Source organism: Pogonomyrmex barbatus, unplaced genomic scaffold (assembly GCF_055798465.1).
Source record: "Pogonomyrmex barbatus isolate J1 unplaced genomic scaffold, ASM5579846v1 scaffold10, whole genome shotgun sequence".
NCBI lineage: Eukaryota > Metazoa > Arthropoda > Insecta > Hymenoptera > Formicidae > Pogonomyrmex > Pogonomyrmex barbatus.
Genome location: NW_028297099.1, coordinates 5,489,236 through 5,517,138, shown reverse-complemented (window position 1 = coordinate 5,517,138; position 27,903 = coordinate 5,489,236). Strand labels below are relative to the sequence as shown.

The window sequence follows — 27,903 nt, the reverse complement described above, 5'->3', positions numbered from 1 at the left end:
ATGATTAAATATCGCGCGCGCGTCGCGCGTGTTCCGTCGATTTTTCTACCAATTCCATCATGGTCCTTGCGGCGGGTTGCGGCCCGGGATTTCCACGGCTCTCCTTGCCGTTCGCAACGACGGCGCGATAAAAATTATGACTGTCGAGGACTGTCTTAATATCCTCCCCGTCGAGATCGCTGTACTCTATGTCGATGCAATCCGCGTTTTTGCAATCGGACTGTAGAGAGGATTAGCGGATCGATGATGCATTTTTTTTTTTTTTTTTTTTTTTTTTGTAAAAGGACAACGGCGTTCACCTTCGTAATTATACATGAGTTGTGTAATTATATATGAGTTGTGTAATTATATATGAGGAGTACGCTATCAGCACTGTCGCGTCATTCTATTCTTGATTTAAACGATATTCTATCCTTACTTTATTTAACAAACAATAAAGACAGAATGATAGCAAGTTAGCTCTCCGAATGCAGCCAAAGTAACGAATGTCTCGTGTGACAAAAATTAGGTTAAACATATTGGTTAGATTGGATTTTAAAAATCTGTGTTATGTGCCAGTGTATTTTAACATGATTGGACATGATTGGACTGATGAAGTAACTATTCTGTATAATAAATAAAATATACGATATGCGAGTAATTTAATTAAATATTTACAGGAAATAAGCACATGGTGTGATCTCGACAAATGCGACAATATCGATTTTTATCTTCACGCTTACTCAATGATATCCTTTTTCTCGCTTCGCCGTCGCTATAATGCGCGAAAAAAGATAACAGATAAAAGATACGAACTGTCATCCGGTTAAACCGCATCGTCGTTAACCTATTCGCGAGATTAGTTGCACGCGTCAGCTGCAATTGCGTGCTTCAGCTGCTATCCGCTATCCCTTAATCGTGACGTGCAAAATCTCCCTTCTTTTTTCCCCCCCACGAGCTGTCCAACTTCAGATCGCGTGAATCAATTTAGCGACTTCGACAGTTCCGAGACGCCGGATTGGTAAGAAAATTTATTGCGCGGCGCGGAACGGAAATTCATATCGCCGCTATGCGAATCGAGTCGTCGGTCGGCCTTGCGCTTGATCGATGTGCGAATGGGAAACGAGAGACGTCTGTATCTAAATAACGCACCGCCTAAAGTATTTCAATTCCGCATTTATTACGGCCGCAAATTCGCCGCTGTATGTAAAGAAAATGAAATCGCTGCTAGAGCGAGCTACTGATAAATCGTCCGGTGGGCGGAAATGCCCGGCACTCGGCAGACCAATATTTTTATTTGCCCTCTCGCATGGCACATGGCTTTATATCTAAATTTATTTCCAAATTTATATATTCTCTTCCTCTTCTTTTCGCTGCTGCGGAATACCGCGAAGGTCTATATTTCATTTTGTTTAATTTGGGCGGGTCTGACCGATGCACACGCTCGCGTGGCACGTTTACCTTATTAATAATATAATAAATAACCATATGTTATAAAATAATGTCTACAAAATATACAACAAACTTAATATACTTAATATTTTTATGTAACATCTAACGTAACATTATACCAGAAAAATTTGGTATGGTGACCAATATTAAATCGCTATTAATTTATACGAAGTCGAACGTTTGTCAAAGCGAAAGCGAGCGTAAAGGTAAAAGCGATACGAAACGATACATAAACGATTCTCTCGCCCGTTTGTAAGATATTGTTTGCAGAACAACTTCGCAACGCAATATTTCCCCTTAAGTGCGATTTATAAAGCTCTCGATAGTAATATCACGATGAAATTCTGGTGTAGCGGCGTATTCGAAATTTGTTTATTCGATCGTTCTCCCGCGAGAGATGTTATAGCGTGTAAACGTGCCTGTTCGGCAAGTTCGTTCCTTCTTCCGTGCTGTACGGCATGTGTTTTCATTTCGGTATCGTAGCTAAGGCTGCCTCTCATATCATTATTGTTTCAATACGCGCGGGAGGTAAGAACTTCTCAAGTTCCGTTGCGTTCCCAAGACTGCCGAACATCTCTCCAGCTGCTTTCGCCGCAACAATAGCGATTGTAGACGAGACTGGTATATCGTAGACGTAGCGAATTACACTTGCGAGAGGCTGAAATTTTCAAATATCGATGCTCATCGTTCGACTCACATATATTTCTGCGCGATACGTTTTATTTTACTTAACCGGACATAAAACATCCAATATTTCTCAGAGTAATAGAAAGAAAATAAACATAATAAATGCAACATTCTCGCATATTTTAACAAAAAAATGCAAATTTTGCGACTGCGGCATTTTGTGACATGTTTAACGATATAGCAAATTTGCTTAACGTTTTAACGTAAAACGGTATGCATATACGACAATTCAATTTTGCAAAGGTTGATTGTTTTGTCAGTAACGCAATTTACATTTCCGAGTAATGGCCTGTCAAACTGTTTTGATTGAAAACTGAAAGTGGCATATAATAAAATACAGAAGAAAATAAAATTTATTAAAGAATAATTTAAGAGAGTAATAATGTATCGACTTAAAAATACTTTATTTCACGCATTTTATATATAAATAGCATCTGCGCATATAGATATTTGTACAGAAATTCGGACAAGTGTTTGAAGATATTTCCATTTCTCCCAACACGAAACATAATTTTTTTAATATTAGTCTAATCTTTGACATGACTAAATTACAAGATGAGATGAAAAGAAGAAATCGGTTAATATTGCCAACGGAAAAGTTAAGTAATTATTAATTATTCTCACAGAATATCGCAGCTTGCTAAGCTGCTAAACTTGCTAAATGCTGTTTTAATTGCGTAACTGGCAAATCTTATATAAGAGTAAAAATCCAGGAATCTCACTCAAAGTTGAAGAGAAATATCTTGTAAAGCACGAAGGTATATTACCTACGCTACGTAACGGTTCTGTATCTCTCTAAGAAATACCTCAGTGGCTTATTTTAATAAACATGTACATGTATGTATATTACGAAAATTTCTCATCATGCAACCCCTCTGAAAATTACGTAACGGTGAGTTAACATCATTTGGTCCCCGACATGTGTGTTTACTTTAGTAATTATCATACGGAAGCCTGTTACTTGGCAGCACGTTTTCCATAATGAGATACGCGCGGCGCGAGTAAGATTGAGTAATAAACTATATTAACAATACTTATACACACAATACCGTTATATATATAAATCGGTTTGAATCGATCATCTTATCTTTACAAAATTGTTTAGCTCGGGCTTACATAGTCTTGGTGTCACGAAGACCCAAGTTCTTTTTTTACTTTTTTAAGCGGTATCATCAAAGGCTAATTTAAGCAACGCTAATCTGTGTTTCAAAATTTACTTTAGAAAAAAAAAAGATAACAAGCCAATTATTTAAAAAGGTGATTAATTTTATCCGTCAATTATTGCGCTCTTATAATTATTTATAACGGCCGTACATTCCGATTATTTTTAAAATCATAGACATTTAGCGATTTTAGACACGTTTAAAAGACCATTCCAAGTGTCGTAAAGTTAAACGGGATTCGTGCAAAATTTGCCGTGCAATTCTCGAATGAGAATTTTTGAAACTTGACTTACGCGGTATTCAAAATAAACGGCTTTATTCGAGCGTGAGATCTCTTTATACGCGATCATCCACGTGCGCGACCCCATGGCGCTGACATCGACGTCGTCGGCGCCAATGTCGTGATCGATGCAGCGCGAAATGTCATAAAGTCATATTAAGGACTGTCCAGTGCGTTCTCTCGCCAGGCCAATATCGTGTTCATGTCGGTAATGCCACGCGTGCTCCATGGCTCGAGCGGATCCGAGGATGACGTTGGCGGTGACGAGGCTGTCTTATTCCGCTCAATCGATTCTCTTCTCCTCGTCGGCTCCTCAACTTCCTTAGGCGATACTCTGCGCATACATCGTAAAAAACATCGTCTCATTAGGAAAGTAGTCATTCGATTAATAATCCTATACGGATATTACGGGATCTTCTTGAAGCTGTACATTCTTTAATTTAAAAGAATTCTTCTAAAGACAAGATTCCTTCTTAGCGAAAATATCAAAGATTTCATTGTCATTTATTTACAATTTTTAACATGTGCTCATATCTGCGGCTAAATTTTAAATTAAAAGTCAATTTTGAAGCGAATCCACTTTGACAATGATTTTTGTCGTAATTTTTTTGCTGACGTTATAAATACAACAATGATATCTTTGTTAAGGAAAAATCGATCGGCAAAAAATCTATAGTATAAACGGTGTGGAACATTGCGTAACTAACGATGTGAGATAATTGTTAGATGAAATTTAATTAATGTGTCATTTAAGTCGTATCGATTAACGCATCATGCTGTCTGTTCATCATGCACTTGGAAACTTCAGATTTTACTGTCTGCTGTCACAGTTAGTTATCCATACAGTTCAATAAATATCCATTTCCTGGTTACACCAGATCTATCTATTGGATTGGAAATTGCGCACTGCTCAGCGAATTTATGTCTTTTTTCGGAAAACGAAAATTAAATGGAATTATTTAAATTCAGAGATTCGTATTATTTAAGCTCATTTTTGCAATATATTTAAGCTCATTTTTATGCAATTATTTATGTTTTTTAAAAAAGCGAATCTTTTAATTTACATTTAAAGAACTATAAGATAAAATATAAAAATATCTTTCGTCTTGCAAATATATGGAAATATTTAGCTTCATTAGCTTGTTTCCGAATAATGTAATTTATCGCGCAATTATCAAAAAAATATTGCAATTTATTTTTTCGCATGTCAGATTTTGTTACCTGTTCTTGGCCGTTTTCGGCCGACGTTTTTGAAGTTTATCGGATGGCTTGGTGGGAACACCGTTCTGCTTGATGTTTGGTTTAATTGTTTCGGCGGTTATGCCTTGTCCTTCAGTCTCGATATGATTCGTCAGTTTCTCTTCCGGATTATTTAGTAACGGTCGATATCGCTGACTTTGCTCGACAGACGTAGTAGACGAGGAACTATCGTCGTCATCATCACGGCGTGACCGTCTCGATGTCATAATGAATCTATTATTTGCAGATTTTATTCTTCGAAGACGAGCCTCAGTACCGAGCAAATTACTGCCTATTAACGATTAACATAAATTCTTCAATTTATAATGAACGAGATTTAATCGAGCCTTTAAATTTCCATATCTTTTTATTTACCACCGAGGTCATTATCGCTGGATTCCATGAAGTATTGTTTCTTAACGGTAGATTTCTCAGTGGTTGGCGGGGCGACCATGGCGAAGTGTGCTAGAATTTGCGGATCGATCGCGGTTTTCATCGAAGCTTCGCTTGTGGCTAGAGCGGACTTCGCCATTTGCAGTAGAGTTTTGTAATCTGTTGTAGTCTCGGAAGCGATAGCGAGTTCCAGAAATGGATCTTCCACAGATTCTTCGAGCGCTTTCGTATCTATATTTAATGTTTATTTAATCACTTCGTTGCACGAAATATTTTAAATATTTTACATAAATATTAATCGGGACATACTTATTACTTATTAGCTTGTTCTCGGTATAAGAAGAAATACATCAAAGTCAAACAGTTTAAAATATTGTTTATAAAAACAAATCAATTATCAAGAATTTGGATATTTATACTTACAATTTGCATTTTTTAAATTCATTGCCTCCACCTTCTCGTCCTTCACGGGATCAATAGACTTGTCGATTAAATCCGTGAGACCTGATAATTTCGCTGGCTCTCCAATGGGTTGTTTATGCGGTTGCACACTTGCAACCACTTCCGGATTATTTTGGGTCGTCTTCGTCTGCTGCTCGTTGAGAGCGACTTTCGACTGCACCGTCGTTTTCATCTGCTTCGCATCGATATTGGTAGGTATACCCTCCGTCGCGGTGGATAAGTCAAAGTCATGTGCAAAGGCCATTACGTCCAAAGCTGCGGTTAGCGCATCACCAAAACCTGCAGTAACTGCCGACACTTGCGGTTGGCCGGCATTGGGACTGTAATGCACGTGAAATTAACGCGTGCCCACAATGTTCCACGGACAGATTGATGCATCATATAAAATGTCACATTTAGACGACACATTATCATGATAATCAAATAATAATGTTTTCTCACTTAATTTTCTCACTTAAAGCAAATAATTAATGAACAGTCAATTAAAGCCAAGTGCATTGTAATATTAAAATTATACGTGGACTTTTAAAATATATCACTTAGTGCTGAAACATACGTAATAATAATTAATCATTTAAATTAATAAATTGATAAATTAATAAAAAAATATAATTAAATCGTACTTGAACGTGTCAACGATTTTATGATAAAATGCGTCTGCGTAGTAACTGATTCTTTGTGTTGGATGTACGACCTGTTCATCTTACATCCTGCTACACAGGTATTACGTAACGCATCGCGTCGAGCCTCATAAATATTTAATAGACTCGAGATACGGTCACGTTCGCGCCGCTGTTACGCGTTCGTTACGTAGAGGCATAGCCAATCTGTGAAGGACTCCGATGTTTCTAGACGTTAGCTATGTCCGGATTGCAGGTGGCAGGCTCGATGGAATTACGAGGTGATAAAAAGTATCGTCCGGGTACCGTCTCTCTGACAGTGAGTCACTCCCGGCAAGGGCAATTGTAAATCTATGCGCTGCAAGTTGCAAACGGTGTGGAACGGTCTAGACGCAATGTCAGTGAGTAATTGAAACAAATTTACTCGGTTTTTTTTCCTTGCTCGTGCAAATAATTAAACAAAAGATAATAGGAAGCATAATTACTCAAATTTTTTTAATTACAATGACAGAGTAATACAATTAAACAACTAAACAAACACTAAGCATAAAAATTTGTAAAAAATATATGTATTTTATATATATATATATATATATATATATATATATATATATTATAATACATAGGCATATAGGCGACTAAGGAAAATTAGAATAAAGCAGAAAATATATTATTATAAATTTTGGTCTTATTATAATGGATACGTATAAGAGATACGTATGGTGTAATTTATAATAATGCGATAGCATAAACTGTGTCTATAAAAACGATAAGACAACATGAGTATTTTGAAATGATACCGAAGGGGTAATAAAACAACAGGTAGCTCTGATGAAATACGGTATGATGAGATGTGATGAAAGTATCATTACCTGACCCGTACAGGAGTAGAGAAGGACGCGCGACCCCACATTATACGACGGAGCTCCTCGCCAGTCATACCTCGTTTTCTCAGTTCGTGTATCGTGACTTTTCCGACTCGCTGCAAAAGTACATGGGAGTGAAGTGATAAAATTATAACGACGTCACTCTCTCTCTCTCTCTCTCTCTCTCTCTCTCTCTCTCTCTCACGTTACGATACTTTTATAGATGAAACTGAAAACTCGAGAAGCAATTTTAACAGCCATTAAATATAAATGATATCCAGTTCTTTTAATTAGCTGTATTCGAGATATTCAAAACGAAAGTTTTCCATTTATTTCTTGACTCGGAAGAAAGCTTGTGCGATTCGACGAATTATTAATTCTGTTAATCTTTAATTCATCTTGAAATAAATATTTTACATAGTCGTCCCATTTCGAAATTTACTACATCGTAGCAAAATTCGCTGCGTGCATTTTATAAAAGTCGATACCAGAACTCGTATCAGTCGAATGGGACATTCATAAATAAATTCTGACGCTTGATGTACTGATGTGGAATAAATCTTTGCAGATATACATCGTCGTCGGCGCGCGCATACGCACGAAAAAAAGAATAAATATAAGTAAATAAATCACCTTCCAATTAGCTACGGCACCCTTACGCTGCTTCGCTCTGGTTTTCGATTTGCTTTTAATAACCAGCACGCCTCTCTGTTCCGACGCGGGATTGTTCGGATCGTCGCCGGGTCCCAGTTTGATGCTGTATTCCTGTAGGTAATTATGGGCGTCTTTCTGGGATACGGCGCGTTCCAAAGACACGACGATTTTTGCCCACTTAATAGAAAATTAATAAGGAAATATTTAAATGAGCTAATTTATTAAAAACGTGATCTACATTATCATAATTAGAGCATTCTATTCATTTTTGTATGAGATAATTAACAATTATTATATTTTTATACTTTTATTTCATTTTTTGCTAAAAGCTATCAACAGTTTCTATCGAATTAAGTATCAATAATTAATTTTCAATTTAATATTTACAAATAATTCCGTATCGTTTTGGAAATTTATTTTAGCGTATTCTAATAAAAAGTCAATTTTGCGAACAATGAATTTTCGAAGCGGATGCTAAATCGAGGAAGGCCGTGAATTACTTAATACCAACCTGCTTAACGAATTCCTTTTCGCTTTGCTCGATAACATGCGCATAGGTGTTACCCATCATGGCAATTAACATGTTGAGCAGCAGTATAGGCACGAGCACCATGAAAATCGCGAAGACGGTCTTGCTCAAGTTGGGATAGGTTGTGTTGCTCAAATCGGCGTACTGCAATGTACATTGCGAATAAACGCAATCGGACAAATGCAATACCGCGGATAAATCGTCGCGGGCGAATGTCGCGACAATTATACGTGGATGCTAATAAATAAAGCGGCCGATGCCCGATGTTGCGTGCCCGCTGCGCGACGGCGGAAGCACGTAGAATTTTCGAACGGAAACTCGTATTTTCCATACGCGCCGGTCGGTCCCCCCTTTTAATTCAGTGCAACGAGTTAATCGTTGTACGAACTGCGAAACCGAGCAATGATTTTTACTGGACAGGCGGTATTTTACACACCCGCTGTGCGTTCAGGCAGACGGGCGCGCGCGCGCTAAATCTTTAATTTCGTCAGGAATATTGTAGTGTATTTTGCGCGACGCGGAATTGTTCGTGATTGAAATTCAAGATTCATAGCCCGCACGCATTTCTAGACGCAGTGGAAAAACGTTTGGGATGATATAAACGCGCGCGCGACGTTTAACCGTTCGACATATAATAATTCAAGTAATCGTCTCGTAAACGTTTTAAAACGTTTCAGATTCGTTTAAAATACAAATAAATTCGCTCGACGAAAGATGGACAAGGGCAGATTATTTTTGCGAACCTAAATAAATCGAATGCGAATTTTAGGGTAGGACTAGAAAAAGGAAAGATGCGTGACAGAATTATATTACACTTGCGTGCACGTGTTTGCGAGATAAGGGGTTTAAAGTAGAAGTGCCACCGACGCGTGTCAATAAAGCGGTAATCTATGGCGAGCTTACGTTATAATCGCCGAGGGTTATCTGAAACAGCGCCATCCAGGTCGAAGGATAGGAATGATAGAGAGATGATTTTACCCCTGGGAATCCCTTATAGAGAAAGTAAAACGATTGCGAGAATCCGAAGAGCATGACCGTGTAGATAATACCGAAGGTTAGCATATCTCCCGTTATCATGCTGTACACCATTGTGACAAACGGACCAGTCAATCGAATCGCTCTGCAAAAGGAAAATAACATATAATATAATAAGTACGTATAGAATATTTTGTAAAATATATAATATTTTGTAAAAAAAAGTTGCTTTATGAGAAGTGATTAGCGTTTATGAGGATGATCGAGCGACTAAAAAAAAAATTTTCGAGCTATACTCCATATCGTGCAATTTATTTTGAATTTAATCGTGAATTTAACCGTGTTCCACATATTAGCGGTATCAACAAAATTATCATTATCGTTGTTACGTGAATGAGCTGTCGTCGTGTTTCATTCAGTGGTATTCGCGCATCAAAGTCGGGGTAAATCAGTCTATTAACGTCATCGACATCGATTTCATTCGTGTGACTCAAATACGCTTAATATTATGCATACAAAATCCATCGTAAAACATTTGCCAGCGTGATATATGTGGGACACGTTATAATTGCATTCCTCTAATCCGCCAAAATGATGTGTCTTTTCGCTCCCACACGGCAAAGCGAGATTGAAATAACATCATACCGCAAACAAATTGATACACATGTATCTTTTTTTGCACGTAATTAAGCGTAATGCCGATTAATCTGAAATGTTGTTTACGGTTACTCGCCGGGCTTGCTTTTGTCGTGGCCCTTGAAATACGTAGAAATAATGATTCACTTGAAATCTAGCTTTATATTTTATTTCCGTGAAATGGTCCAGATATCATTTGCATTTATTAGTATTAACTCACACGTATGAGAGAAGGCTTTGGATAACGAAATGTTCGGTTAACAAGTTAAAAAGTGCATGGCTTTGAACACTTGATATCGGAGTTCAGTTATCGCGTTTCCAGTAGCCGCGATAACACGAATAGGTCAGGCACGAAAAGTGCTTGTGCAGCAATCCGGTGTGCATATGTAAACTACTCTTCTTACACGCAGCTCACAAATTTATAACGAGGAAAACAATTAAATGCTAATAACTCTACCTAGCAGAGAAATTTAAATATATTATTGATTAGCCTAACATGATCGATAATACATTTAACTAGATATATTTTTTAATATCATTTCTATAAAAAGAAAAGATTCAAGTGATTTTAGCAGATTATATATTGATCTATAACTTTTAGCTGTTAAAAGCCATTAAAAATATTACATAATTAATAATTAATATTGCCTATATCGTAAATGTACAATAATAAGTGAATTTTGATTATGACATTATGAAAATGACAAGATTAAATTGGAAAAGAGAAAATTTATTAGTATGCGCAGTATGTAGAGCGTTTAATATGTTTAAAGATCTTTTTATCTATTTAAGATATCGCTATATTCATAAACGAGAGAAAATTTCATTTTAGGTTAGCGTATTACTGATTGTATTAACTTTGTAATAGTTTAGTGTGTAAGTAAGTTACGACTTTTTCGTTATCGCAAAGTTGGAATCGCGACTACTAATATAAAGCAGACTTTGAATAAAGTATTAACGTATTACATCTCGTCGCCATTAAAACAATTTACTGAGAGGGATTTATTTCAATATATATTATGAGAGTATTTTGCCGGACGTAAGCCGAATTTCTGTTATTCGTAATCACTTTTGATGAAATAAAGAACATAATATACTACCAAAATTTAACTTTGATTGTACTTTAATTAATAAAAAACAAAATATTATATTATAAAAAACAAAATATTATTTTGTTTTATAAATTATTTTGTTCGACACTACTGAATTCCTCGCTCTTTTTTACCCGTTAATTTTTTCCGCTTTGAGGACCGCGCATTTATATATGGTTATACGATTACAGCCGGTAGTACGCATCGATAAAATCAAAACGATTCGTAATTCGAGAATCGTGGTATCCGGCGTATCATATACGAGCACAATAGGGGCACGAGCCGGAACCGGGATCGGGGGAATCGAAGGACGAGCGATTAAAATCGATGCCGTCGCTGCGGCCGTTCGAAACGGCTACGGAAAACAAAAGCTTTTTAATCCCGACGCCGAACCGCGCCCGTCGACAGACCGACAAATTTTTCAGATTCGTCATTCGGCAGGGATTAAGATTGAAGAGACTCGGGTGGTTCTCTGGAAACGAACGAACGAACGAACGAACGAACGAACGAACGAACGAACGAACGAATGGACGGACGGACGGACGGACGGACGGACGGACGGACGGATGAACGAATGACGAATGATCGACGGAAGAGAGAGCCTCGATCGAGTCTCCATTATCTCCGACGACGTCGTCGCCGGTCGGTCCTACCCTCTTCCGCTAATCGATGGGTGACCTTATCTTGTCAAGGGTTACCGGCGCCCATAAATCTTCGGCCTTTTTCTCGGGGTAAGTTCAAGGGAGGGTACAGCCGCGATAGAAAAGACACGCCGGGAGTATAACTCGCGTGGTATAGCACGGTATACCGGTATAAGCGATGCAACTTGGATGAGAGATATAACGTCGTTGTCCCGGGTACCGCGTATACGTTGTCCCGGGAAAATCAATAGGGACGCCGACTTCCGCTCAGCAAACAAGTTTCCGCTACGCGAGTCTTCCTCGCTACTTTCAGCGAAGTTCGAGAGGGAGACGTCGCGCTCTTTCTTTCTTTTTCTCCTCCTCCACGCGACTGCATCGGTAATTACGGATTAATGTCAGCCACCGAGCCACCATATCGACTTTGCAATGATGAATAATCAAGTACTTCCATTTCTCGCCGCTGTAATCAATATGATTATGTGGTAAACGAATTTTATAATAATTAATTTAAAATATTAACCTTGCATACATGAATTCCAAAATCGCAGATTTTAACAGCAGGACTGCTCTTTTTTGGACACAACAAACATATGATAACAAAAGGTGATAATTTTATTTTCCGTTTAATTCGTATTCGTTTAATTCGTTCGTACGTGGCTAATGTGAATTAAGTGGAATATAAAGTAATAATATATTTTCAACCGTATCTGTGTGAATGTCACAGTTTTTAAGAGAAAATGCAGGCTTAATATACTGATGCGGGCTTAATATGCCTGACAAAGCGTCAAAACGTATTAAGCCAAAAAAGGGAATAAATTGAATGACGAGTAATATCGCGAGGAAAAAAGTTATAATGTCATTATCGACGCCATAATTCAATATATCCTTTGAAGTCCAGAACTGATAATGAAGGGCTAACTGTGTTATCAGGTCTCTCCATAAAGTGAAGTACAATCTATTTTATTTATTTAGAGCGGCGCGACGTAGGAGGAGCCGCGATGTTCCCCGTGTATAATTACTGTCCATCAAGATCCTCTTTAGACTTTCGGTATCACTTCGTTTAAGTACGTATACGTGCAGTAATTCCTCAAAGGCTCCCGCGCACTCGGCGCCACTCGGTGTTTCTTGTCCTCCATCACGTCTGTCGTTCGCCTTGGCAATAAGCCACAGTCACGCCTGAGATTAATTTCGCACAAAATTTAACGGGAGCCCGCTACAACCCGCCTGTAAAGTTACGGCCTAAGTGCTTTACGATGTACCATTTACAGCCGCCGTTTTACGTCTGTTTAAATTCAATATACTCTTTGCGCCTGCACAAGTTCCAGGAACCTCCTCTGTATACCTTATAGCTAACTCTCAGGCACCTTATACCTTAGGCACACCTAGAAGATACAGAAGGAAGATACAAGCGCTAATGTAACGTTCCCTTCTTAATCATTTGACACTTTGCGTGTTTCAATTTTGAGAATTGAAGACAAATTTAATAGAAATTTATTATATTTTATTTTATATTTCCGAATATATCATAAAAATATCACGAAAATGCGATTGTGATTAAAAAAGTAATATCTTGAAGATCTATAACTTCAGTTAAAAAAAAGATATGAAAATGAAAATGTATTTCTATTTGCTTTTTTAGGAAAACATCAGAGGATAATATCGTTTTAACGATGATTATGTGGTTATTTGAGAGATAAAAATTATTAATAGCTGTCTGGTACTCTACATATTTGGCAAAATATAGTATTTTAGTAGTTGGATCGCGGCGGAACGAATCGAGAAGTTTGTCGAAAAGAGCAGCTGCAATCCGACTGTTCTATTCCCGATGTCGGTCACGTAGATTTGATATCACATATTAGGAACGTATAAGTACAACGTGAATGCACGTTCTCGATAAACCATTTGTCCCATTCTTCGCGGAAATACATCCGACAGAAGGTGTCGACATTCGTCAAAGTGTCGTTAAGCAAGAAAACGCTTGCTAGAAGCATGTCGTTCGAGTGGCAGACGTAGCGAGCAGATTCATGGTTTGTGGAAGTTTCTCTGTGAAAGCGGAAACTCCTGCCAGCAGCAGGCAAATAATGATTTTCTATTATGAATTTTATAGTGACTTATTGTAATTACTTATAAAACTTAAATTACGATAGTGCACGATATGAGGGAAAAAATAAATAAAAAGTTGTCAAGCAATAAATAGCAAACTTTCTCCTGAAGCTTATTTTAGGATAACTTCCACAAATTGGATTATCAATTGGTGGTGTATCAATGCGTACCGCTTAATATTAAACATTCTTCACACTGTAGTTTTATTAAAATAACCAATAGCGGAGAATGCATACTTTCGTAAAAATAGAAGTATACTTTTTTCAGCTTTGCCCTCGATGCTATGTATGGTATCTTTTTCTCCCTCGTTAATCCACTATATTTAGCTCGCAGACCTTTTTACAGTTACGTAAAAATAACCAATCGCGATTATTTCATACACGCTCGTACGTAATTTCAAGATTCAGCGAAAATAGCGTTGAATTATATTTGCGAGGGGGAAGAAAAAAAGTCCATCCGATATATAGTCAGTCCGACAAATTGCGCGCGGTGTTACATACAGGTGGCTGTAAACACATCGCTGGCTTACACGCGACGATTGTCCGATGGTGATGGTGGTGGTGGTGGTGGTGGTGGTGGCGGCGCTAAAATGATGCGTGAAACAAACGTGGTGGCAGCGATGTAACGAGCTCGACTTGGTCGCGTCGCGCCAGTAAATTGCAAGCACTTTAATTTCGCAGCCGCCTTTCGCCGCGTCCCGTCTCGTCTCGTCTCTTATGTATTACTTACCCGGCGAAAAACATGAGAAGAAACCACGAGCCCGGCACGGCGAACACCAGTATCGCATCCTCCGCGTGCCGATTGCCGGCGATACGACATGGAATGCACGCGAGAATGAGCAGATTGCTGATCACGAATATCAACTTGGCCGGTTCGTGGCTCTGAAATGCAAATGCGCGCAGGCGGAACGTTAGTGCGGCCGCATGCACTCTTACAACGTTTCAGGAACGTCCGCAGGGGAATCGATATTTTCGTGCAATTTCGATACCTCCGTGTAACAACTGCGTCATCACGAGCGATGCACAGGATGAAATTTGCTTAGCGCGTACGGAAACGGAAAGCCCGAAACTCTGCTCCACGCGATTGTATTCCTCTTAATTTTAGAACTATTAATTTTTAATTTAATTTTTTTTTTTAGAGACTTCCAAATTTACCCAGGAAAAATAAAAATAAAATGCATCTCTTCTAAAAAGTATGAAGTTTTTAAAACAATACGTGAAAAGGATCCGATATTGTAGTAGTCGTAGTCGTGGCTAATACACGACGGCTAATACGGTGGTTAATACACGAAAAACTAAACATTATGTTTGTACAGACTGGAAAAAATATATTTTTGTCCATTCATGTACAGATTTGGCAAATTACATGTTGTGCAACGTCGCGGCTTTTGCGCTGGCGCGCGTTAACGTTTTTGAATCGCGAGTATTAATTACCCGCAAATCGAAGCGAATATACGGAGTGTGGGACCCACATTTAATAATGCAATGATATAGCTTACGTTCCGATTGTATTGGATCGGAGCAACGTATGTATACTATTGATCCAGCACAAGCAATAACCAACGCGATATGTATATGTATATTCTCTCTTAATTGATAGATGTGGATAGATAACCGATAGGCATGTTAATGCGACGATATTTTCCACATTTTTGCAATATCTACGAGAATTCTTGAATCGGAAAGTACACGGTATAAATTATATTGCACGGAGCACGTATTGTAAAATAGACTTGATATACAGCTATAATTTCTCTTAACGTAGAAAATAAGATAAAATTGATAAAAAAAATTTTTAATCGAAAGAGTATACAGTTTATAATTAACTTCCGAAAAAGAATCCATCTTTACTATCGAAGACACATATCGAAATATCATTTCTACCGAAAATGCTTTTAGGCAATCGATCACTGACTACCGGCAGTATCTTTTCTGAGATTTCATTTTTCTACTGTTGTTCAACTATGATGTAATATCGGAAGAAACGATTGAATTAATTCGATATAATAATATATCTCTCTTAAGATAAATAATGAAGATATACAATTATTCAAATAGCAGATATTAATAATGTGCAAAACAATTATTGTCTTTAGTTAAAATAATATGATTATGCATTTTCAAATAAGATGATATATCTTTTATGAGCGTTTTTTAATAACATTAAAGTGTTTCATAATAAATCTAATAGACAAAAATTAACCGGTCTGCTCATCTGTATAACTTGATAAAAACTCGAACTACGATATATCATTTGATTACACGCCATTACTGTGTAGTTAATAAAAAAAAAAGAGACAGGAAGAGCCGATCATTAAACCGCTACCGTTGTCGTTATACCGTTAGACATAATGCTTCGGTAATCATCGACCTATCCTCCTCTTATTCTTCGGGCTCATTAATGCGTGAAAGATTAGTGCCACGAACGTACAGCTTCCTTCGGTAGAGCCGCGGAATATACATTGGCGCATCCATAGATTCGTGATCCGTTACAGTTCACTAGCCTCGAGATTTGCGCAACCGGCTGCACTTAGCCGGCATTGCCGCACTGAAATTGCATCGTTGAGTATCGACATCGCGAGCCATCGCGAAACAACGGGACATTTCGCGATCGAGAGAAACGACGAAGATGATGCAGTAGTAATGGCGAGCGGGAATGCTTATTTAAAGACCGTACATCTTATTACATCGAGAATTAACTGTCTGGAAAAGAAGATCATTATTCATCCGCCAGAGTTAAATTTCTTTGTAAAGTTATATTCATTACAATCGCGGTTTACGCAACTCTGTGCACAATAATCTAAAAAAAAATTATATATATATATATATCTGTAAAATTAAACTTAATCTTTTTCTACTCTATCTCTTCTTCATAAAATCTAATATATAATTTTTTTTTTACTAACAAAACAATTTAAAATTTTAAATTTCCACTCCTGCGTATCTCTTATATATATTTTTTTTTTAAAAAAACATAAGAGAGCTAGGTTTGTTAAATCAGCATCCGTCCGTATCTTCGCGATTCAATCTATTTCTCGAGCGATAAGCTCTGAATCTCAGGCCGCCGCAGGACGAAATATAAAACTCTCCTGACGGCGCGAGGTCACCGCGGTGGAGGAAAAAACGTTCGAGCCTACCAGTTGCTTCAGGAACGACAGCGGCCCGACGTTGATCATTTCGCCGCCTAGCTGCACCAGGATATAGTTCAGCACGCCCAGCACGGTGATGCACTCCGCGGCGGTGCGAACGATATCCGTTATCTCCTCGGGCCATTGCAGCAGCACGGCCTCCATGTTCGCGGGCCTGAAGTACACGGCTAAGGACAGCGAGGCCAGGTGAAACACCAAGATAATCAATCGCTTCAGGAACTGCAACTTTTCAGTGGAGAATAGATGTCGGCGTATGCACCCACGGAACTTTCCGCATCGATTGGCCGGAACATAAGAGCAAAGTTTTACGAGCGGTAATATAGGGGCGGACTCGCGAAAATATCGTCGATCCCCAGGCTAAGCTCAAGGGGCTTGGATACTAGTTCAACATTTCTCAGAAGATCAATTTCTCTCGCATATTTCGAATCGTTGTGTATCCATTTTCCGATTCTCTTGCATAGTCGAAAGCGTAATTTTACGATTAGAATCCGCGGCTCCGCGATTATCTCTCGAATATTGCAAAAATAATCTCTTTTTTTTTTTCTCCCTCGCTTCTAATATTACACATTACGCTTGTTTTTGTTCACGAACAAACATGTCGACGTCAAATATGGCGAAATTTTGTTCACGAACGACAGTCCGTACCGGGACATCATTGCCGTGGAATATCCCACACGTTATCGCGCCGTGTCTGCATTATCGCGCGATAATCCAATTACCAGACGCAACGTTTAACGTCTCTCGTTTTATCTTTCAGACTGGTGTTATCGGGCTGCTTGTTTGTAAAGTGGTAATCGCACGCGATTCGTTGAACGGAACCGAAAAAACGTTTTTAACGAACCACTCCGAGATTGACTCCGCTGCGATCCGATAATAGGAAAATCATAGCCAAATGGGGTAATGCTAGCATATATTGCTGCGTCTACGTGCGGTTCGAGTGTGGCCGTGATTAGTGCCATAAATGGGACACGTTATGGACGCGGTGCAGTTATAATATGCGCGATACTGCGCGCTCGTCTGCTGAAGCCTTCGGCGTACGTACGAAAGCTCGTTTGTGATGCGATCGTAATTGCAATCAGCCCGCCCGTATAACTTCGATAGCCATCGTTTCGAAATCACTGAGCCACTATGGACCCGCGACAGACTGACTTGAAATAACCGGCGCAATTATACCGCCATCGCCGGAAGCCTCATCGACGTCACTCGGCCGATCGACCCGAGTGTTAATCGTTCCAAGTCACTCACAGAGAGAGGGAGAGAAAGAGAGGAATCGTATTCGATGTCGCGCTGGATGGCAAACATCCCGCGCGACAACATCCGATATTACAGAGACACGCATCTGCGTTTGCATCTGCGTGCGAAGCTGCGTGAAAATTTGATCCTCATTTTATCAATTTTGAATGAGCGCGCCCATGTGTCGCTCCTCTTCAAAAATGCATATCTCCAAATCGGTTTTAATCGTTTAATTTTTTTTTTCCGAATCGCTTATGGAATTATCTAAAATAGCGATTTTAAAAATGCATGAAAATGTGAATTTAGAAGTTTTAGGAAACTTTTGCATTAAAAACTGTGTTTGACGACGTTATTCGATCTCTCTCCGTAAGTGACTTAAGCAGCTTTGTGAACATGTTATTTATCGGCAATTGTCCAGATGGCTCATGTGTTATCAACTATAAACATAAAATATATAAGCGAAAAAGCATCGCAACGTAACGTGAGCTACTTTCGCGATGTAAGCCGATCTCAAAATGCTCGCGTAAAGATTTTCCTAAAAATATGGCCTAGCTACAGGAATTTAAAATTGCATTCTAGCAAATAGAAAAATCTCCAACTACTATGATGATATATATAGTATATAAAAATTTCTTTGACAAACTTAGAATTGATTTAATTGTCTTTAATTGCTATTTAACGGATCTAATTAAGAAGGTCTTTAAGAAAAGTAATAAGCTTTCAGCAGAGGATAATTTCAAATGGACTCAATGTAAATTGTTCTACTGTATTTTATTCCAATTATTTCAATGTATTTTATTCCACTGTGTCATACCTTACATTGTTTAATTATCTCGTGAATAAATGTCATTTGCAAATTGCTTGGAAAAATATTCGAGAAATACAAGATTCTGTTAATCACTCATTTTTTAATATGCTTTTTATCTTTATAAAAACATTACTTTGTTATACAAACATACAAAATATGGAAAGCGCAAAAATATAAAACTGAAGAACTGAAAGAAGCTACTCCCTTCTTTTTGACGCTTTGTACTGGGTTGTGCACAGAACATAAGAAGAAAAGAAATCTCTTTGTTCGACGTAAGAATCAGTTATACGAATACACAATACAAAGGTACAAACTCTGAAAGAAGCTTCCATTGTTTAATGAAAGAACAAAGCACAAATGCTGAATATCATAATATCAAACATAATTCTAGCTTTTCAGCGTCTAATACCGTGTTTAAAATTTTCTAGTCGTGATATCGTTGAAATATCGCAAAATAAATACGTTAAATATTATGCTGTTTTGGGGAAAGAAGCAACTACTTACTCTCTAAGTTCATTATACTCTAAAGTATATACTAAAATATATAAAAATTGGGTATTTGAAGTAGCGGTAGAAGTTGAATTAATAAAAGGTGAGGTCGGTGTATGCCATGTGATTCTATTGTTACAAAGATCTCGAGTCGTCGTAGCAAAGTCAAGCATAAAAGCGACGAGACGACGAAAAACTTCGAAATATAGTAACGTTTTATAATTCAGCGAGAAACGAGCGGAAACGCCATCACGTGGACGCACTTACTCGCGCGAAGGTCTTCCATTTTTCCTCAAGTAATCGCTGAATAATACCACCGTCCAGCATGTCCAAGTGCTCCTCCTTCGTACCGTTCAGAATGATAAATAGCGCAGAGTTCCAGTCTGAAATAGAAATTCGGAGAGAGCCATTTGCGGTTAATGGAACATCGCTTTAGGGTTTGCGCCGCGATAATTATGGGTTTTGCATTAGTGAGCGTGCATATAGTACGATGTATATGTACGATGTATATGCAGGTGCGAGAGCGAGTCTTTTCGGCATTCCCTTCCCCCGGAGAAGGCAGAGAAACATCCGGGCACGGAAAGTTTTCCGGTGCGGGGACGGAAATTTTCCGTCGTCGCCGTGTGTTGTCGCCGACGCCATACGGTCAAAAGGATAAATCCGTGGCGCCATTAAGGTTTCATTCGAAAATGTTTGCTATCGCCGGCGAGAATGGTGTGGCGGTTCTCGAAAAATGCCAGGCGTTTACCACGCCCGTTGTGCATCGGTGCGATGAATCGGTGCGATGAACCGGGCAATCCGTGGCAACATCCGAACAGTCGCATCGCGAGGTCGACGTTTAAATATTTGAATCACGATTACTGACTTTTAAACATTTTAGCGCGATCGATATAGTGCGCCTTTCGCCCTGCCGAATCGCGTCGTGCAATATTAAGTGCAACGTTCATGTGCAGCGTTACCGGGAGACTCGGTCGTGTATCGATCGCATGCATCTGTCGTCGCACTTCGCCCGGCTTTGGCGCGAGTGTTAAAGTAATTGGAACTTGGAGGATTGTATCCTCGGGAGTCCTTAATTACCGCTCGACACGGGCGAAGATGTACACGGGTAGCTTGACCCGTCAAAAACATCGTTTCCCGAATGGGGAAATGTCTAGAATAAACGCGAATGTTTTACCTATTATTTCACTATTCCGATATTTATTGATATTTCCTTTACTCTTAGATGTAAAATAATAGGAATAATTAGAAAGAAAGAGATCCGCGTAAATTCTAGGTGAAATTTTACATTTCGATATCGATTACGTCGTGATTCGCGCGCGCGCGCGCGCGCGCGCGCGTGTGTGTGTGTGTGTGTGTGTGTGTGGCAAACGTTACGCTGATTGAGATTCTCAAACGATTACGCATTTATAATTCAACGGAGTAGTTCTGATTTCGGGCAGGTCAGTCGAGCGATAAAACTCGCGGATCCGATGTTAATGCTGATACCTTCGATCATCCGGTTTTCAATTTTGCATGACGACCGCTGATCTCTCGGTTTCAAACCGGTCGGTATCCGCGGCGAAGTTAGTAACGCATGTCCGTTACTGCAGTACGTAATTATATCTGACTTTGGAACACAGAGCCGCGATAGTTTTGCACGAGTTTCCTCCTTCCTGTATCCTCGGCCACGTATCTAACCACGACCGGACATTGAACCGGAGGTTAAATAACAAAGTATCACTTTGGATACTTCATTTCTCCCGATCGGCAGTAATTATTTCGGTAGACCGATTGTAAAATTAATCAGAATTCTCGGAGCAGATAAACTCAAATCTATGAAAATGGAAAATCTACAGAGGATATAACACACGTGAATCTTTTCTAAATAGTAATAAAAATATAAAATATTGAAGTTGAAAATATTTTATAAATTTTAAAGTAGCCAAAATAGCCTTAATAACGCGAAGCTTTAAACTTTTTTGACTTACTTTTGTAAATCTTTGGGCAAAAATAAAAGGGAAGTAATTTGATTACAGAAAATAATTTAATAATGAAATTTATTATTAATGTTAACTTTGTAAAAAAATTATCTTTTATTTATCTCACCTTTGTCATCTATATCATCTTATTTTTTCTAAAGCTCTATATTATTGTCGTTGCGATAAAGCCTGCGATATGCGATATTCTGTGCCGGATGCTCTCGAAATAGACATTGGCACACATCTACATTTTTCTCGGGTCGACAAGTCGATAGATTCTGGTATCGAAGTTAAATAATAGAAGAGAAAGAAGCTCTGTGACAGTTTCAATGGATAATTAAAATCGCATAGGCATCTACCGGGTGGCGTCAAATTTGCGGAAATAATTTTTCTCCTACGATCATTTGTTTTATTTTTAATGTTTAATATTTAAAATGAATGGTGTTTATAAATTAAAATTTAAAAATGTAAATTAAATGACAGAATCTTTGCATTTGCTTGATTTTAAATAGAAATTTTAATAAACATAATAAAAATTATTAAATTGTGATAAATAATAAAATTAAAAAAATAAATTTTGTAAAAAATAAATTTTTAAACAAATTTATAGAAAAAATTTAAAAGTTTTTTATATAGATATATATATGAAACACCTTGTACATAACTACTTTCGCAATTGCAGAGTATATATGTAAGTTTTACATCATTCATGAATATAAATTCTGAAAAATTCATTTAATGAAAAATTCACTAAAAATAATCGAAAAAAATCATTTTGTTTAATTTTTTATCTCTTTATAATGCGTATTACCATTTAATACGATTTCTTACTTGCAGAAAATTATTACAAACATATATTATATTACATGTATGAAATGAAGATGTCTTTTATTTAATGCTTTTGTTATAATATAACACAGCGTGATTTATATAAACTCATTTATCTAACCATTCGACATAGACTATAAATTTTACTAAAACAATGAATCTCATTTAATGTTCAGCTTTATTAATAACTTAGCAATCGTATTTCTCTTTCACTACAGAAAATAATATATTGTTATCTTCTATAGTTAAATGATTATTTTTAAATAGACTTTTTTCAATATTCTCATAAAGTTTTGATTTTATATTACTACATTTAAAAAGTTTAAATAATCTCTACGTAAAATAAAATATAGAATATTTTTTGTATATAAAATACCGTATTTTTATCCTCGTGTATTGGACAAATTTTATATTGCGGATCGTTTTCATTCAAACCCGAAAGCCGCTGTAGTCCTCTTATGTAACGTACGAAGGAAAAATCTGAGATAAAAGCTTGTGCAACGTGAAAGATGGCAAGCGTCTTAACAATCGCGCGTTGTCAGAAATCTGTTTCCGGTCAAGAATAGCCATTTAGTGTAAGGTCACGGCGATTATATGAGTCTGATAGTCTCACCGTCACGACGCGATTATTTGCAAACTAATTCTTTTGCGCATAAATTTAGATAAGCACACGAAAAGAAAATTCTGGTTAAAAATAGACAAATTCCGATTGAAATTATCAGATTTTTGTTTACCAGATCAACCAGAGAAACCAATACAAAGTTTTTTTTATAAATTAACAAGAAATCTTGTTATTTTAAATTGAATTCTGATAATTTTAATCGAAATTTCTGATTTGTTTATTTTAAAACAAATTTTGGTACAGCCAACCAACCTATTTTTCCCGTGCATATTTAAACAATAATACATGAATGTCTCTTATTTTTTTAAGCCGGGCATTTGACATTAAACTGTCTGCAGTAAAAAATTACAACATTCTGCAATTTTTATTTCGGAACTTTTTCTGATCTCATTCGCCTGCTACATTTATGCTCTTACATATCTGTGACAGGATTAATTCTTAATTAACCGAATAGTTACGTTACGAAAAATGACGGCGTTGATTGCGCGCGGTTTGTTTCGGAGTTGCAGTGTAGCCATCAGTTTCCAGCGTGGACGCGATACCGGAAGTTGTGAAAATAACATTTTACGCAAGCAACGCGCGTTCACGGCGCGGCTCTCGGATTAAAACTGGAAAAAACGTCGGCATAGTCGAGACGAGGGAAATGGCTTTCCCGCTCGACCTTTGACCGTCGTCACCGAGGCTCTTTTGGTCAATCGCCATCATCCTCCAACTCTCACCTTCGGCTTCGCTCTCTCTCTCTCTCGTACTCTCCATCCTCTTCCCCTTGCTCTTTCACTCTAGCTCGGTTTGAAGTAATTAAGCGTGCCCGTAGGAGAGACGTGCCGAAAGTTTGGCTCGCTATAGCACTGTCCTCTCGCCACCGCGGTTACTTTCCTCCGTTGCAGTCGCCCCCCCCCCCTCCCGTCGACACGATGCCGCCACCCTTTGCGAAATCGGGCGACGTTCGTGCTCCGGTGGAGACGCCCATGCCACGAGGGGGGCAGATAGGTGGGTTAGGGCGGCGGCCAGGAAGGATCGAAGGGATAATGGATTCCGAAACTAAATGAAACGCAAGCTCCCGGCGCCACGCCGCGTCGCATCGCGTCGCGTCGCGCCGCGTCGAGTCCGCGGCTAATCTCGAAACTTCGTTAAATGCCCGTAATTGCATCCTGCTACGACCCACCGCGCTCCCAGGCATCCACGTCGCGCTTCGCAGTACTCTCACTCGCGAACAATTCAGGGAAAACCTGGAGGCAGGCGAGGATGACAAACGCACCTCGGCGAACGTTTCTCGGGAACTCCTTCCGGTGCCCGGTCGCGAACTTCGATACAATTTCACCTAAGTTCGATTGGCAGCCCCCTCTTAAAATGCGAACGGCGACATGCAAAACTTTCTCTCTCCTGTCCCCCCCCCCCCACCTTCCCCTCGTGCCGTTTTTTGTAAGAAATTCGGGTGACATGACAAATGCGAAGATAAAATCGAATTGCATCATTTCAGGACGGGGTGTTCCTAAGGGGATATCGCTATAGCTGGTTCACGTTCGAATGCGGACAAGCGTTCGCTGACTATCCTTTCGAGTATTCTAAAGATCAGTTACTGCGTCAAATCGAATCAATTTGGGATATATTTGTCGGAAAGTTTAAGATCGTACTCTAGTAAAATTTTATAAAACACTTTGAGTTTCGCACGAGATTCTTGTATCAAATTTAGAATCAGAATCATTTATTAGTATTATTAGTAATATTATCTTTTTATGATAGCAGTTATAATTTAAAAAAACAAAATAAACCTGTGTCCGATAATCATATTAAAAACATATTAATAACGCGGAAATCTATTATCATAGTAAAACTTGCGATATATATAATTAAATGTATCGTATATAAATCGCCGTCTTTAAATTACATCGCTGCAGTTTGCATCGTGCTTCCTAGAACGATTTCATTTATCTCGCCGGATACCAATTAAATGAGAAATCGACTTCGACTCTAAATTATCGTCAAAGCAGGGAAATATCGACGCGATAACGATGGTGAGAGCGGAGGCGATAACGAGCCAATATCAGCTAGTTTTTACCGGAGAAGTGGCGTGTTATTCGCATGTCGGGTGAAGTTGTTGGCAGTATGGTTTACTATCCGCCTGCGTCCTACGTTCGACGTAGGAAAACTTTGTAAAATTTCCTTTTTTTCTCCCTAGGAACTTTGCAACCCGATTTTGTCCTCGATTTTGTCCTCATATCCAATTTTACGAGAGAAGATAGTCCCTTCTTGTTCTCGCTATATTGGTCTTCCTTCCCTCCCTCTCCCTTCTCTTTTCCTGTCGTCGACACTCGCGTCGCAATTTTTGCTCTATCGCCATCTTCTTGTTGGGACGCTTTACACGGGGGTAAACCGTTGGAAACCGTGAGAACAATTTTACATAAGTTGCGCATATGATGCATAAAAAAACTCACAACGCGGAATAATTCACCGAATATTTCAAAGACGTTCCCGACGACACCTCATTCTTGAGACGTGTTATATCATTGATATTAGAAAAACGGAAATAAAAGAATAGACTATTGTAACACAAAATAGAATAGAATTAGAGTAACTTTTCTTATAACTTTTCTAATTGTGAAAGCAGAGTCTTTTTCAAAAATATAATGTACAGAAAAAATTTAAAAATTGAATGAATTATACAAATAGTAGAAACGGTAAGAACAGAAAATAAATCTAAAAGAAGTAAAAATTATATAAATTTCTTGAAACTAGAAACTGAAGGACGAAATCACGTATATATAATGTAGCAAGTTTCAAATATTTCTTTCAATGAAGAATGCTATATCTCACGAATAAAAAAGATTTGACTATCGGTTCTTCTAAAACAAACTAGAACAAATATATTTAAATGATATATTGCTCTTAATATTTCTGTGATAAAAAGATGAATGATAGAGAAAGAGAGAGAGAGAAAGAGAGAGATGAGAGGGGGGCGCTATGGCGACGATAAAAAGGCGACAAGAATTTTCCGCGATGCAATGTTATTACGATGCCACTATTATTTGAAAACGTCTTGGCCTTGACTCATCGCAATTAACTCGGGAACATGCGACAAAGTAAAGGCCCATTTGAAGACGCATGATCCGGTGGACCGTAGATAATGATTCTCGTAGAGCCAGTCCCGGCGTAATTCGATTAGCTTTACGACGTACTTGTTCTGCCGTCGGGTAGCAGCGTGTCGAGGGCATTGAGAGGGTACGCCGAGCAGGTGATATTACTGTAACGCCAGAATTCTCGTGAAGACAGCTCCAGCATCTCACGGAAGACCTCGGCACGCCCCAGCTGGCAGGCAAGGGTCAACGGGGTCAGGCCGGCGGCATTCACGATTCCATTACGAGCAGGAAGCTTCGGATGTCGCAATGCGTAGCCGAACATGTCCTACGTCAAATAACAGTTCTCTACGCGAGCCATTTCGGAACAGCGGACCATGTCGGTGGAAATGTCAATATTCGTGTGTAACTATACTTCAGAATGTGAAACAAAAATCGTTGAGATAACGTAGATGAAATAAAAAAGTGTATATCTTCATTAAAAAAGCACAAAAATATAAATATCAATAATAAAATTTAAAAACAAAATATCGCACGTTTACAATGATATTTAATGAAAAAAATTTGACTATTGTTCTCTTAAAATATAAATTAAGGCAAACATATTTATATTATTTAATCGAAACATTGTATCAGGAAAAATCTTTTAAAGAAGACAAAAGGGACAATCATCATAATCTAAATTCCTCAGATGTAATTTTTACATTTACGCACCAATTTATCACAAACTACGACCATGTGCAAAATCATGTTTCCGAAAGAATCCTGCTCGTCAGGATCCGCGCCGGAATCAAGCAGCAGGTTGTAGACGCTCTCATTAGCGCAGCAGGCGGCCCAGGCGAGCGGGTACTCTCCCAGATACGCGAGGCCCTCGTAATCGGTATTTCTCGCGGGATTCATCCTCTGCTGGTCACGCGGTAGGAAGAAGCTACCGATGGCCCGCTGCGAGATAATCGCGCCCGCCTCGACCAGGTCCTGCACGAGCTCGTTGTTGTTGTAGGCGATCGCCAAGTGAAGGGCGCTCGCACCGAGGTACTCCTCACCCTCGACGACGTCGATGGCCAATCGCGGAAAACACTTGAGCAGGGTGCGCGCTATTCTGGTGTGTATCCGCGTGTCGCATATGATGAGAACGTGCAGCAGGGTCTCGCCGAGCGAGCCTCTGTACTGCATCTGCCAGCAGGCCTCGTGATCGTTCCATTGTGCCAGCGGATCGAAACGCGACAGCGAGGCCTCGATCGGCAAGACGACCTGCTCGAGGTCGCGGAACTTCCAGCGTAGATACTCGGCGCGATTGATCGTCTGGCCCTTGCCGTCCGCGTACATCAAGATACCGAACTGATCGCGAATCAGCTTCTCCACTTCCGGCTGGCCGCCCTGATTGTACGCCTCGATCAGTTCGCCGCCTTTCTTGTAGTTAGCCAACCGGTACAATAAACACTGATCCTCGTTGCTCGCCTGGCTGATCACGCGGTCGAGGATCGAACCGGCGTTGACCTGGCTGCCGCGACCAACGCGGCACGAGCAAACACCACCCATTCAAACATATCCCTTCGTTGCGGTCGGTCGGAGAAAGCGTCGAAAGCACACTATCGTAACTCTACCGTTCACGCTTGGCTTTTGAGCAACTTGTTTGGCAGCTCTTATCAACCGACGTCGCCCGAACGGAATCTCTCTCGAGTGTCTCCAGACGTTCTCAAGGTCGAACAGCGCGCCATTTCCGTCACGAATGAAAAACCACTTCGTCGTACGGCTACTCGCGGCCGACTCCATTGATATAACACTCGAGATTCTGTTACTACCCCCGACGAGAGGGTGGCACAGGTGGAAAGAGAGAGAAAGATAGAACGAGAGTACTGGTATTCGCTATATACTATAGCAACCAACCGATCCATAAGCGGTACCTGGTGCAGACGGATACGACAGGGTCACCACCGCCACATCGCCGCGAAAATTGGAAGCGTTTTTACGGA

General features: G+C 39.1%; 1 protein-coding gene across 1 annotated transcript; it reads right to left on the bottom strand.

The window, feature by feature from the left end:
- Positions 1 to 617: 617 nt before the first annotated feature.
- On the bottom strand, positions 618 to 27,903 carry iav (transient receptor potential cation channel subfamily V iav). The gene is made up of 13 exons (XM_089070614.1): positions 26,645 to 27,903; positions 26,033 to 26,258; positions 19,716 to 19,831; positions 16,907 to 17,143; positions 14,500 to 14,651; positions 9,228 to 9,444; positions 8,307 to 8,468; positions 7,775 to 7,972; positions 7,148 to 7,257; positions 5,617 to 5,975; positions 5,176 to 5,424; positions 4,783 to 5,092; positions 618 to 3,895 (listed from the first exon to the last, which is right to left on the bottom strand). Exons 1-13 carry the CDS (start codon positions 27,467 to 27,469, stop codon positions 3,718 to 3,720), a joined length of 3,339 nt encoding a protein of 1,112 aa, XP_088926740.1. The 5' UTR covers positions 27,470 to 27,903; the 3' UTR covers positions 618 to 3,717.